Here is a 13,377-nt window from a genome sequence, read left to right on the forward strand (position 1 = left end):
CCAACATGTAGCCTTAGTCCAGAATCATAATAGAGATCCCTTTCGTGGAGAGAATGAATGCTCCTTCTTAATGATTGTATTTCAAGAAATTTTGCATCTCCAATGCAAATAGTTGACCGTGCCTTATCAAGCCCATCGACTAATGCAAGAGCTCCCCAACATGTAGCCTCAATCAAGAATCGCAATAGAGATCCCTTTCATGGAGAGAATGAAGGCTCCTTCTTAATGATTGTATTTCAAGAAATTTAGCATCTCCAATGCAAGTAGTTGACCATGACTTATCAAGCCCATTGACTAGTGCAAGAGCTCCCTTCCCCAAGTGCAAGCTATAGCATGTCTAGTGGTGGTGAAGTTCTTAATGACCATAGAGATAGTTTTGGGAGTGTGAGAAGAGGTGGACACTTTAGTCCTTGAAGCTCTATTTGGACCCTAACCAAGAGCCAAATAGCAATTGCCTCATCCATTACATGTGTGTAGAAATAGCAATCACCTCATCCAATACACGTGTGTAAAATCTAACATCATGCATACTACTAAATCCATGGAATGAGCATGGTTTCCTACAATATTTAACTATAGGATATGAAAGCCCAAATTAGATGGAACAAGTACACATGATTACAAGCAATTGTGGTTTTGCAATATGGTGTCAAGCACAACATGTTTCCAATGCTCATTCTCACGGCTCTATAAGACATTTGCCTATGAGAAGAGAATTTTCATGACCATGAATGTGCAGTTCTGTAAATGCACCTTATTTGACTTACAAGATTAGGACCTAAGCCTCTATGAGGAATTGCCCTAGAAGCAACAGATAGTAGGGAACCTGTTTGTTTTGGAATTGTCTTGTCTCAACAATATAAAATTGTGTGCTTGATATCATTACCCCATTAACACATAAGTATAAGGCTTGTAATTTTTGGCAAGTTGTTATTAGGATGTAAATTCATCGTCAAAGCTTGGACCATTGAGAGAGACCTTTTTAAATTTCCATATATCCATAGTATTAGTGTATAGGCCATTGATCTAGGATTGTTGTAGGCTTTGGAATGGATGTCTCTTGCATGTTCATGATCCACCCAATGGTGAGTTAGTTAATGCATAGTTGGTGGGGAATTGGGAGGAAAAAGCTTGGTACGATTTTGCTTGATCAATTTCTATCTGCTTAGTTGTTTTGCTTGTCACATGGGGCATGGAGAATATTGTAGAACAATAATTTGTGATGAGGAGCCTTGCCAAGGTCAATAGCTTATTGCTATCCTTAGGTTGGCTTAATGTTTGCTTACGTACAAGCTCATGTTTATTTGGAGTGATGTTAGCTAATGTCAAGGCTGATCTCAACTTTAAAAAAGATGAAATTCTTGTGATGCTATCCCAATGAGATTTAAGCAAATGCCAATCAATCGGGAGAATTAGAGGGCCGATTTGGGAAACTATAGTCATTGTATTTTGATATCTATAATGTTGGATGCTCAAACCAAAGAGCAAAATTAGAGCATGACATGAACCTAGGATTTGCAAGTAATATGTATCGAAACATCCATGAGTTAACAAGCAATCTATAATTCTCATCGATCACACTCACAAAGTGTTTATGCATATGATCACAACATGTGAAAAACATAAGGTGACTTTGGGGGGAAAACAAGTTGTGTATGCTCATTTTCTTGTTCTATGCTATTACCAGATTGTCTATTTGAACTATTAATGTCAAATTAACCATGAAACTTACCAAGCATTATCTATCTAGTGCTCCCTAATGACTTAATGTAGAGTTTCTAGCACACCCTTATAGATCTTGCACACCATTGGCTAAGGACTCCATGCTTATAGTAAGAAATCAAGTATGCTACTTACATAGTAGTTTTCAACTTCACCTTATATGACACTCATGCATGCTCACAATGTTGATGGGAGAACGTCTAATATTCTCAATTAGCACTTCCAAACTAGGATAAAAAGGAACCAAAAGAAGAGAAACTATTTATACAATTATGTGCTTATAAATTTAGGCTAAATAACTCACAACAATCATGCTTATAGATTTAAATGGAACAACTCACAAAATGATCAACAATTATCCTAGTAGACATATCTTTTTTCTTCTATGTCTTCTATTACAAATACTCTTCTTTGTGTGAACTTAACCACATAACAAAACATTTTGATATACTATTCTTTTTTTCCTATATTTTTTCGATTACAAATACTATTTTTTGTGTGAACTTAACCACATAACAAAACATTTTGATATATTGTTGACTTAATTTCACAATTATTATCGGTCAATCACAAAGCAGAGGCCTTTGTGATAGTGTTCTACATAACATCTACAAGTACATGACATTTTTAAAAGACATTCCACCCTTAGCTAGAATTCTCTATTACTTTCTTTATATCTTCTCCTCAAAAGCACATTCATGTACTAAGCACTTCCATGAAATCCTTGAATTTTGCAAGCCCTTGTGATCACATCACCTTTTTTTTTTTGGAAGCAAATATATATTGTGCCTTTGGGGATGTGAGGTGTAGGATTTGAACCCAAGTGAATATATATTGTGCCTTTGGGGATGTGAGGTGTAGGATTTGAACCCATGCACCCTTCAAACTCAATCCACACTCAAACCACTACGCCAAACCCCATTGGCATTTCCACTCGATTTTCAAATCACAATGAGAAAACTCTCTTGCTCTACATGTGTCTTAAGATGGATGTTTAAGCATGAGTGAGCTCATCACTAACCCTAAAGCTTCTAAGCCTTCTTTTTTATGTGGTCAATCTTATGATACATCATATTACCGTTCTTTCCAACAACAAGAAAGAAAGAGTTTTCTTCCTTGGGTTAATTGTATGACATCAATGTTACCGTTCAAGAAAGAAAAAGCTTTTTTTGTTGGGGGTAATATTGTTGTATGACAACAATATTACCGTTCAAGAAAGAGAAAACTTCGTAGACCACCTCCCTTAATAGAAAGCTACAAGATGGACACATAGAAAAGCATTGTAACACCGCCCCTCAAATTACAATAATATTCTTCTCTCTCTCGGAACAGACCCTCGACCAGCTGCAAAACCCACAACCAAAGTACTCGTTCAATATTCTCAATAGAAGCAAACAGCACATTCATGCCTGCTTCTGCTTCTCGATACTGAATAAATTTCTGTTTCTCCGATACAGAATTGATACAAAAGCACGAATCTCATCTTTGCCAATCACATTTTATTCATCAGCCTCATGCTCAGATGCTTCTTGTTCACACGTCCTGCATTAAAAGAAAGTGATGATGGATCTGTTTCCAGTATCACAGACAGAGTAGGAGAGAGGGCACCTGCGGTTCCTTTCCCTGAAGGGAGGGCGTGTGTTTCTATGGCAAGCAAGCTTGGATTCTGAGAGTACACTCCAAGTCTTTTTCTCATCAAACACCCCTACCCGCATCCGCAGCCCCAACAGTTCCCCTCCCCTCAAGCTTTCCGTAGCTTCCCCTTTCTTTGCAGGTATTTTGGAGCGAGGCCCTTCCACATACAACATATAACAAAGACATATATTTCTTTATGGACTCAAAGACTAGGTAAGCACTTAAATAAGAAACTGAGTACTCCTTCCTCTTCTTTTCTTTCAAACAAATTTGTTTTCAAAGGTCAAAATAGAGTCGGTACATCCTAATAATCATTATTTCAATTTAATACATTTAATGGACAAAAGGAACTCACATTATTTTTCACATTTATATGTATCACAAATCCATTTAATCTCCCTCCCATCTTAATCTCTTATTAGGCTATGATATTCTTTCAACCTCCATTAAGTGTATCTCTCATGTAAGATCACATGTGTTTTTATTCACTACAATGGGGATTCTTTAAACTTAAACACAATCATTAAGACCTCATCTCTTACTCAACTGAGTGGTATTCCACCTTTTTCTCATACACTTTTGGGATCATTGCAGCCTGAATATTTCGTCTAGTCTCTTTTGAGTGGGGATTAGATGCTACCATAGTTTTCCTCCATGGCATTATCTATTGGACCCTTTGGTCATTATGCTATTCCAACCGATATTTGGACAAGGCTTACATGTCTTAGTACCTCCACCTTCACCAGCACCTTATGAAAACATTCATGTTCTAGTGTCTTCACATCAATGAACACTCACTGAACACTCAGAGACTATGTGTCAAATCCATTATGCCTTTGATTATATCATCAAGAGAGGTAGGCACTGACGGAGTGGATGGTTTTGGAGTAGAAGGTGCCGGGATCGGTTTTAAGTCCCATAGGCTTCGTGCGATCCTCAAGAAGTTCTCCCAATTCTTCCTGAAGAGCAGGATCTGCAGCTTGCAAGAAAAGCTCAACTTTTTCAACATCCAATGCTCTTTGTTCAATGGCATCAAGCTGACTATTGTCTATCCACCTCTTTCTCCTCCTCCTTATTAGACACCACCACCATCATATTCTCCATATCCATCTTTTCCTATATTTCTGACACCTCATGGTTGTACCTCATCTTCCATCAAGTATGCATTTAATGATAAGACTCGTTTTAATGGGTCAAACTTTACAAATGCCAAAAGGTTGGCCATTTTGATGACAAGTGTCTATCAAAGGCAAGAGGCACAACATCAGAAACCAAGTCACAGATCCTTGCCTCTCAGTCGGGCAATCCCCATCAGGGGAGGCAAGGTGATGGCAAGGGGCAGTGGAAGGTCAAACTCACACTGCCATCGATCAGCCATCTTAGTCGACAACATTCTCAACTCTAGAGAGCTTGTCTGACTAGTCTGTAGAGATCCACATTGTCTCTGTAGAGACATCCTATGCGAGTCTCATCCACATCTGTGAGTTGCCTCTTGACAAGGTTATCATAGAAGCCAACTGGTTATAGTCGAGCATATTAGCACCTATTCAGATTGTGGATAGTGGAGCTATACATCACATGAATCCTATATAGAATATCTTTCGTACTCGAGCCTTTATAGCAGTCGGGTGGGTCTATGTAGAAAACAACTCCTCGGTCAAGATCTAGGCTCAAGGTTGCATTAGTTTTGCCATTGATGATAAGGGTTCAGATCTAGCTTTGTTGGACAATGTATACTATGTTCCTCAGTTTGAGATGAACTTGTTATTTGTTCAACAACTTTGTTGGTTGGGGTAAGCGGTTTTCTTTACAATGACCATAGTTGAGGTCCTTGACTCAGACTAGTTTAGTGATTGCGATGGTAGAGCTATGGCCTATACCACATAACCCATTTTCTTATTGAGCCAATGACCGAGGGCTTCGTATTCCATAGCTCGGGTATTAGACACATCTTGGGAGCCTACAAACAATGAGCGTCTTTGGCATTTTCGCCTAGGAAATCTTGGCTATGTTTTATGAGTTGTCTTGCTATGAGATGGTGGATGGCCTTCCTCGCCTGCAGCTGGCTCGAGATGTCTGTAGAGTATGCCAACTCGGAAAGCAGCACCATATCCCATTTCCTCAACAATTTACACATAGACCTGAGGTGCCTCTTAGATTGATTCATGTTGATCTTGGTGGGCCCATATCCATTGCTGCCTTGAATGGTGAATTGTATTTCTCTTTGATACCATGAACCCACCTAGGTTTCGCCTTGGGGTAGGGGAAGACCCACCCCGAAGAGCGCGCGTCAAGGGGAATCACTCACCTATCGGCGTGTCCACAAACATGTGGAAGCGTATCTCAACATATCATGAGGAAACAACAAGTAGCGCGGGGCTAAAAAACGGAGGGTCCCTCTTGAGGGCCCTAGTGTATTGCAAAGGCGGCATGAAGGCACGCGAGCATAACACGGCGCGAATGCGCAAGGCACAAGGTTCGTGGGCACGGGATGGCGCAATATCAACCTGCTCTCCACCACGACACGACACCGCGGGTGAGGTAAGGGCTCATGGAGCTCACATCTCTCATACATGGGGATAAAGGCACCTCTACCTAGTTGCCCGTGTATTACTACATTGACAGTACCCGCCACTGCACACTGCAGGTGGCGGGCGCCTATCACCATCACTTTATTATTTGTTCTTTTAGTGATAGTTTGAAAAAAGGAAGGCTTGGTCACACATTGTGACTGTTGGAGTTCCCATTTGTGTGTCTCTCTCTTCTTGCTCTTGCTCTCCGCCTTAGCTCATTTCCAAGCAAGCTTCGATCATTCTCACCTTTCAACTGGTATCAGAGCGAGGCTTCTCGACTTCTCGAGCTCGGTTCATGGCATTCTTAGCTTCCATTTAAATACCTACAGCATTGGGTCTCCTTCTCGGTAGCCATAGGCGACCTTCCCAAGCTCCTGTCACTCCCCAGCTTCCCGAGCACCTTTCCGACCTATTGAGGCACCCTCAAGGCATTGCTATAGAGGTATTGAAGTGTTTTATTACCCGTGAGACCCACTCTATGCATGATTGTTATGCCTATAGGGTGTATCTCACTTTGACACACTGATTCTTTGACAGTTCTCATTGCCATTCGCATATTCACTCACTGCTAGTTGAAGCTATTCCCTAGCAGTTGTAGTTTGTCTTATATCATTGCCATCTTTGGCATTGTTTTCTCATTGTTATACTTCTACCAATGAATTAATCACCTCAGCATATATAACAAGGATGTTTACAGCAGGAGGTGACGCTTCTATATTAAAAATAGCATTTTTGGGATAGTATCAAGTTCAAAATAACCTTATAATTTTGACCAGCCACTGCACCAAGGTCCCTTTCCATGGTCTCAAAGGATCTCTATGAGGAAAATACCTTTGCAAGAGACAACTGAAGCATAAGGCAGTAGTTGTAGAGACAAAGACAAAGACCATTGTTTTACTGCTGTGAGTACACTATTGTAGAAAGAAAGAAATATATATTAACGTCTTCTAAGGCAGAAATCAGCCTATGAGACAAAATCATGTTCAATGTTGACGAGGAAGGGGCCACCAAGCCCTTCCTGCGATCCGAAGAAGAGGATCCCTTCCGCGCTTTGGACTTCTCCTTGGTCGGATGATCTGAGTCGAAGTCTGATGAAGGAGAGGACGCATCGGTAGAGTCAACATCCCGCTTCGTCTTCTGCTCCTTCTTCTTGGAAGCCGCTAACGTCTTTCAGTCCTTCCACAAATGTCCCTTCTTGCCACAGTGGTAACACTGGGCCTTCGACTTCTTTTTCCTGTCACCCCTCTTTGAAGCTACATAAGCCTCGCCTCCATAATGTGCCGGAAGCCGCCCCTGTAATCTCAAGGATGTCTCATGCTCAAGAAGCATCGAGATCATATGTGTAAAACTGACAGGAGTCGATGATGTCTGCGCTCGCAAAGCATTGCCCACTCCATCAAACTCCGGGGGGAGCTTGTAGAGGACCGTCCTGACGAGATGCGCCTCGGGAAGAGCAGATTGCATGTGCCGAAGCTGGTCCTGTACCTGCGTAACACAAAGAAGAAAAGACTGAATAGTATCTTTCGGCTCAAACTTCATCTGCTGGAGTTGGCCATAAAGTGTGACTGCTCGCATGGTGGAAGGTGCCTCGTACATCTGTTGCAACTTCTACCATACTTCAGGAGAGGTCCTACAGGAGGTAACCGCCGGTAAAACCGCTTTAGAAATACACCGAAGCAACGCCGAGTAAGCACGGGCATCGTCCGAGTTCCATGTGAGCACCGCTTCCTCATGGTTGTCCTCATCAAAGTCTTCAGGAAGAGGAAAAGGACGGAGAGGTCGAGCAATAGCTCCACAGACAATGTACCATAACCGGTTCTGCACAAACCAAGCTTTCATGATAGCACTCCATGTGAGATAATCAGGTCCATGTAACTTATCATCAGTGGAAGTGCACGGAGGAGCCATATGGAGAGGATAAGAAGAGTAGAGAAGAGATGGAATTTAGAGAGGAAACACAGCCAAAATACAAGCACAGACTGCAGAAAATGAGAGTTCACATGCAATAGAACCCAAAATCTGATCAATAGAAGACAAAATCTGCTGCAGAAAGTCAAAAAATCAGTCAAAAACTGCCAAAAACAGCAAAAACGGCCTGAAGTAACAGTCACCCAGCCACGAGAGACGCTGAATCAGCAAAACGCAGGCTGTAAACTGGAGAAAAACAGGTAGAAAACTGTCGCCAGCAGCTGTAGATGAAAAACGCAGGCAGTAGAGGGTGCGTAGGCAGCAGGCGATGGCAAAACTGCAAAAAACGCAGGCTGAAAACAGCTCCAAAACAGGTCACTTGGCTGCGACAGCAGTCGTCTGATCAGCAGGGGTACAAAACAGTCCTGAAATCAGCAATAAAACACAGCAGAAACACACATCCTGAAAACTGATACCATGTCAGAAGTGGAGCAGCGGTGGAAGCATAAACATGTGCTGAAATAAACTGCTGAAACACAAGACAAAAAGAGAAAAGAAAAGAACACGATACAGATGAGAACTCAGATGTATGCACGGGAAATGGAATCCATATATCTGAACACGAGACAGTCGCATACAACAGTGAGTCACTGGCACTGGCACTGGCTCTGGCTCCTCTCTCCACAGAGTCTGCAGATGGTGAAGATGATGATGATAATGACTGAGGAGGAGCCACTGAGTATAAATAGGCTGAAAAAGTGGGGAGCAATAAATGCTGGTCGGCCAGCATTAATGTTGGCCGACTGGTGCATAAAATGCTACACTGGCATAAAATGCCACACCAGGAAAAAACCTAAAATACCTAATAAAAATGCCCAGCCCAGATCAAGCTCAGATTCACACATGAGCTGACAAATACTCTGCTAACAACATCCCGGATGAAATAGTATGAGGGTAGCATCTAGATTGGACACTAACTCTATCAGTTGCTGCTCGTGTCGCGAGCGAATTGCCCTCATCTCTCTCTAATGTAGCATATGTGTTTGGTATCCCTATATCTGCAGGTGGCATGCCACTCTGACCTCCTTCGCTCTCTGCATTGTCACCCCTCTTCGTGTAGCTATCGTGTGTGTGGTCACTATCTGGAAGAAATCAGTAAGCTCTAACACACACCCCCCTCTTTGTGTAGTGCCAGCCTATAGTAGCAATGTGCAGAGCTTCTGAATCTCCACTAGAAACTGGCCCAAGTGGCACTAGTGTGGGGACTCCATAACTAGTCTAAGCAAGGTGTCTCCTCCAAACAGTGTAGGGTATCTAGCTCAGTGTAGACTCTGTATCTGCAGATGTAGTGCTCCTCGCTCTTTACCTCTTCATGGCATAATCTACAAATTGCTTAACTCTAGGGATACGGGCTTCTCTCCCAGTCTCAATCTCAAGCTGGTGAGAGGATGCCCTAAGTTGGCCGATGGCTACCTCTCATGTGGCATGTATACATCTAGAGAGAGAGAGAGAGAGAGAGAGAGAGAGAGAGAGAGAGAGAGAGAGAGAGAGAGTAGACTTTGAAAGAGTTGTGTCGACGGGGTCTGAGCGTGGAGATGGCGGCCGTTAGCGTCCTGCCCCTGCGCCCTCAGACGAAGCCCTAAATCGCCTGCATCGTCGCTGCCTGCCTACCTGCGAGCGCCCTCCTGCACGCGCGTGCCTTCCTGTGGCGGCGCAGAATCCGCCGTCGACGCCCGTGCCCGCCAGGCCCGTCGCCTGCCTCTGCAGCCCGTCACCTCCTCTGACGCCGTCGTCGCCTGCAGGCCCGTCGCCTGCGGCTGAGCCCCTCACCTGGCGGCCTGTAGGTCCCTCGATTCCGTCCGTCGCCCTGCCATCGCCCGCCTGAGCTGCGGGCTCTGCACCTGCGTTTCGTCCGTCCGCCCTGCGTGTTAGGGTTTCTGCGGGCGAGGCCCCTGCCCTGCGCCCTCGACTATCCCACGTTGCCGTCAACTGCCAGCCCTCTGTTCCACCCTCAGGCCCCTGCTCTGTTGGGGTTCCGCCCTGCCACACGCGTTCTTGGGACAGGCCACGACTGAGGCTGACAGGTAAAGTTCAAGTTTCATCGCCTGTGCTTGTGGAATCCGCCCTTGGACAGCGCCGCTGTACAGAAAAGAACGAGAGAGAGAGAGCGAGAGAGCGTGCGAGCGAGAAGACAGCAGTATGGCTGGCCTTGATATGGATTTTCTTGACCGGACAGTGGCAGCCCTTGGCCCTGATTCCGATGCAGAAGAGCCACAGGATATGGTGCCATGCACGGAGGAGCTGCCTCCGGGTTCTGAATTGCCGGGTGCTAAACTGCCGTCTGCTGGCAAACGCTCCAAACATACTTCTGATGAGCCAATGGGTCCTCAGGAACGTTCCTATGCGCAAGTGGCCTCTGATCCTGTGGATTCGCAGGAAATTGACTGGGAGCATTTGCTAGACTTCGCCAATACTCTGCTTGGCGATTATGTCCAGCATAATAATGAATCTTTTTCTGAAGCGGGAACGGATGATGTGCTGGAAGCCACGGTGAACCCCAAATCAGTCTTGCGATCCTTCTCGGTATTTTATGATCGTGCGGTTATACTTTTCTTCACTGGCAGGATCCCAGTGCTGTCGCATATTCGCCAGTGGATGCACCATTTATTGCAAGGGGAGTGTGTTGAGGAGATCTTCCTTGGTCCTTGCGGCTTTTATGAGGTGTTGTTGAAATCGGAAACGCATCGAGCTGAGCTCCTGTCCAAGTTGCCACTATTCTTTGATCGCCGCTTGGTCCATGTGGTGCCCTGGTGCCCCATGGCCGACTTCCAGCGTCTGCTTCAACGAGAATGCCCGGTGTGGGTGGAAGTGGAAAATTGTCCGGCGGTCTATTGGCCAATGTTGAAGGATGCGATGGCGGTTGTGGGAACAGTGTTGGTTCCCCCAAGCCTCAGGGCAATGAACCGCAACCGTTTATGCATGTTATGGGACACGGCCAGGAAAATGTTAGATATGATCAATGCCCCACCCTCATTAGGTGCTACCAATGATCCATGGTGCTCAAAGTTGTAAGGCCCCCATTATGAGGAGAAGCCAAATGTGAGCCCGGACATTGGTTGAGTCCTGACTTGTATATCAGATGAGGTCTATGTGACCGGATGGCAAAAAGGTGACTGTTGTGGGTCTAATCTTTGGGTTAGACGGAGTGGTTAAGCTGGTAGCAACTCGAGGCACATTGCATTGAGTTGCGTGGTAAGGGAGTTAAAAGGGGCCCCTATTGTGGGGTCCGGGGGCCGCGGAAGCGGCCCCTGGCTGGGGGGTCCCAGGGGGGCCAGCGGCCCCCCTGGCGGGGGTCCGGGGGCAGCGCCCCCGGCCCGATGGTAAAGGGAATATTCCCTGGAATATTCCCTGGCCGACTAGTGGAGGCTCATATGGTAGGTCGGTCAGCAGGCCGACCTAACGACCTTCGCGGGCTATAAAAGCTAAACCCCTTCGCAGCCATCTAACACTCATCTTTCACCCAGTCAGAGTTGTTGTTCCAGCTAGCCTTAAGCTCTTCACCTATCTTCTGTCTAGATCGCCATCTAAGCTTCATTCATTGGAAGCGCACGGGTGGACAGAGCCATCTTTGTATCAGTTGTTTGGAGTTAAAGAATTTTACTGATTCTCCTCTTATCTGTTGTGTACTCTCTATCTCTTTCTCAGATTCTGTTCGCTGCGCCGTGTAATATTTTACATGGTATCAGAGCCCAGGGGGCTCTAGAGATCGGAGAGAGTGCAAGAGGCAAAGGCTTCAACAGCAAAGAGAAACGATGTCGACTCCGGGAAGCAGTTCTGGCGCATCAGGAAGCGGTGCAGGAGGTGGTGCTGCTGTACCGGCTATTCAAACACTGAGGATTCGTCCACCAACCTTCAGCGAAGGCAAGTTAGATGGTACAAACTACACCTTGTGGAAGTTCAAAATTACGACTATCCTTGATTCTTATGAGCTTCTGGAGACTGTGCTGGGGACTGACGCAGAACCACAGCCTACCCCCGACCCATCAAATCCTAGTGTGATGATTCCTCCGAATGCAGATCTTCTACGAGCTTGGAAACGAAGGAATGCAGATGCATTGTGTGCCTTAGTTACAAGCTGTTCTGACAGTGTTTTGACTCTGATTCAGCATACAACCAAAGCGTCAGAGGCTTGGAATGTACTAAGGAGTCAGTATGAAACACGAAACCAAACAAGGATTCAAAACTTGGAGAATCAACTAGCAGCGGAGAAGTTTGCTGAAGGAGAGACGGTTGAAGCATTCATCACTCGGATTAAGAATCTGCGCGACCAGATGGCTGGCGCTGGGATACAAAAGACTAGCGAAGAGCTAGCTCGGAGGTGTCTTCGGATTTGTCCACAAAAGTTTGATGGACTAGTAACTGCCCTTAATACTCAGGTGAGACCTCAAGCTTTGACTTTTGAGGAGTTTTGTGCATTATTAATGGAGGAGGAGTTGAGGCTGAAAGCCCGAGAAGGAAGCAACAATGGAGATGCTGCATTCTCTGCCAATGCAAAAGGCAAAGGTGTTTCCTCCACCAAAAATGATGGTGACAAAAAGAAGAAGGGCGGCAAGAAGAAGTTTCAAGGAGAGTGCTTCTACTGTAAGAAGAAAGGACATGCAATTGCAGATTGTCGTGTCAAGAAGGCAGATGAAAAGAATGGTACCCTTAAAAGTAAAGGGAAAGAGACAGCCAATACGGCTGAAGCAGAGTTGGAATTATTCATGGCGACCATTGAGGAAGTGTGCTCCTCGGCGCAAGAAGAATCTACCACTGACTCTTGGGTGTTGGATAGTGGGGCCTCCCGTCACATGACCAACAAGAAAGGTCTATACAGTTCTATGCAGCCTCTACAAGAATCCATCACTGTGACGGTTGGAAATGATGCTAAATGCCCTGCTGCGGGCACAGGTACTATTTCTTTTGTTGCTGCAAATGGTGAAGTCAAAAAGCTTTCAAATGTGTTGTATGTTCCCGAAATCAGAAGAAATCTCTTATCAGTTGCTGCCATAACTGATCTTGGTCATGAAGTAAGGTTCAAGAAGACAGGTGCAGAAATTATTGATAGTGCTGGCACAATTGTTGGCAAAGGAGAAAGGAGGAACAACCTGTATGAGCTAAGTGCTCTTACAGCCACCGCTGGAGTGGGCACAAGTAAGCTTTGGCATGAAAGGTTTGGACACATCGGATTTGCAGTATTGAAGGAGATGCAAAAGCAAGGTATGGTTGCTCACCTACCTACAATAACTGAATTGAAGGAACCATGTGAAGCTTGTATGATGGGCAAGCAACAGAGAAAGGCATTTCCACAAGAAAGCAAGAATAGAGCACATGCTCCTCTAGAGTTGGTGCATGCTGACTTGTGTGGTAAGATGCCTACACAGGCCTTGGGGGGATCTTCTTATTTTATGTTGATTGTCGACGACTACAGTAGGAAGATGTGGGTGTACTTCCTTCGTGATAAGGCTCGAGCTTTTGGTAAGTTTAAAGAATGGCTAAT

The 13,377-nt window shown here is 45.0% G+C and overlaps 1 protein-coding gene across 17 annotated transcripts in view; it reads left to right on the forward strand.

The window, feature by feature from the left end:
* The first annotated feature begins 2,957 nt into the window (after nucleotides 1–2,957).
* The window catches only part of LOC148037014 (uncharacterized), a 291,479-nt gene continuing 281,059 nt past the window's right edge, over nucleotides 2,958–13,377 (forward strand). For 7 of the 17 annotated variants that reach the window (XR_015690559.1, XR_015690560.1, XR_015690557.1 and 4 more), the window contains exon 1: nucleotides 2,990–3,570. Coding sequence is in view for 4 of the 17 variants with exons in the window: in XM_087675950.1 (XP_087532076.1) it covers nucleotides 3,554–3,570 (17 nt within the window). In the remaining 13 variants the exon portion in view is untranslated. Of the gene's footprint in view, nucleotides 3,571–13,377 lie in introns of all 17 variants that reach the window. The other 10 variants (XR_015690551.1, XR_015690555.1, XR_015690553.1 and 7 more) reach the window with 4 other exon arrangements.

This window comes from Lygodium microphyllum, chromosome 4 (genome assembly GCF_053477565.2).
Source record: "Lygodium microphyllum isolate KBCC chromosome 4, Lygodium_microphyllum_v1.1.10, whole genome shotgun sequence".
Classification (NCBI taxonomy): Eukaryota; Viridiplantae; Streptophyta; class Polypodiopsida; order Schizaeales; family Lygodiaceae; genus Lygodium; species Lygodium microphyllum.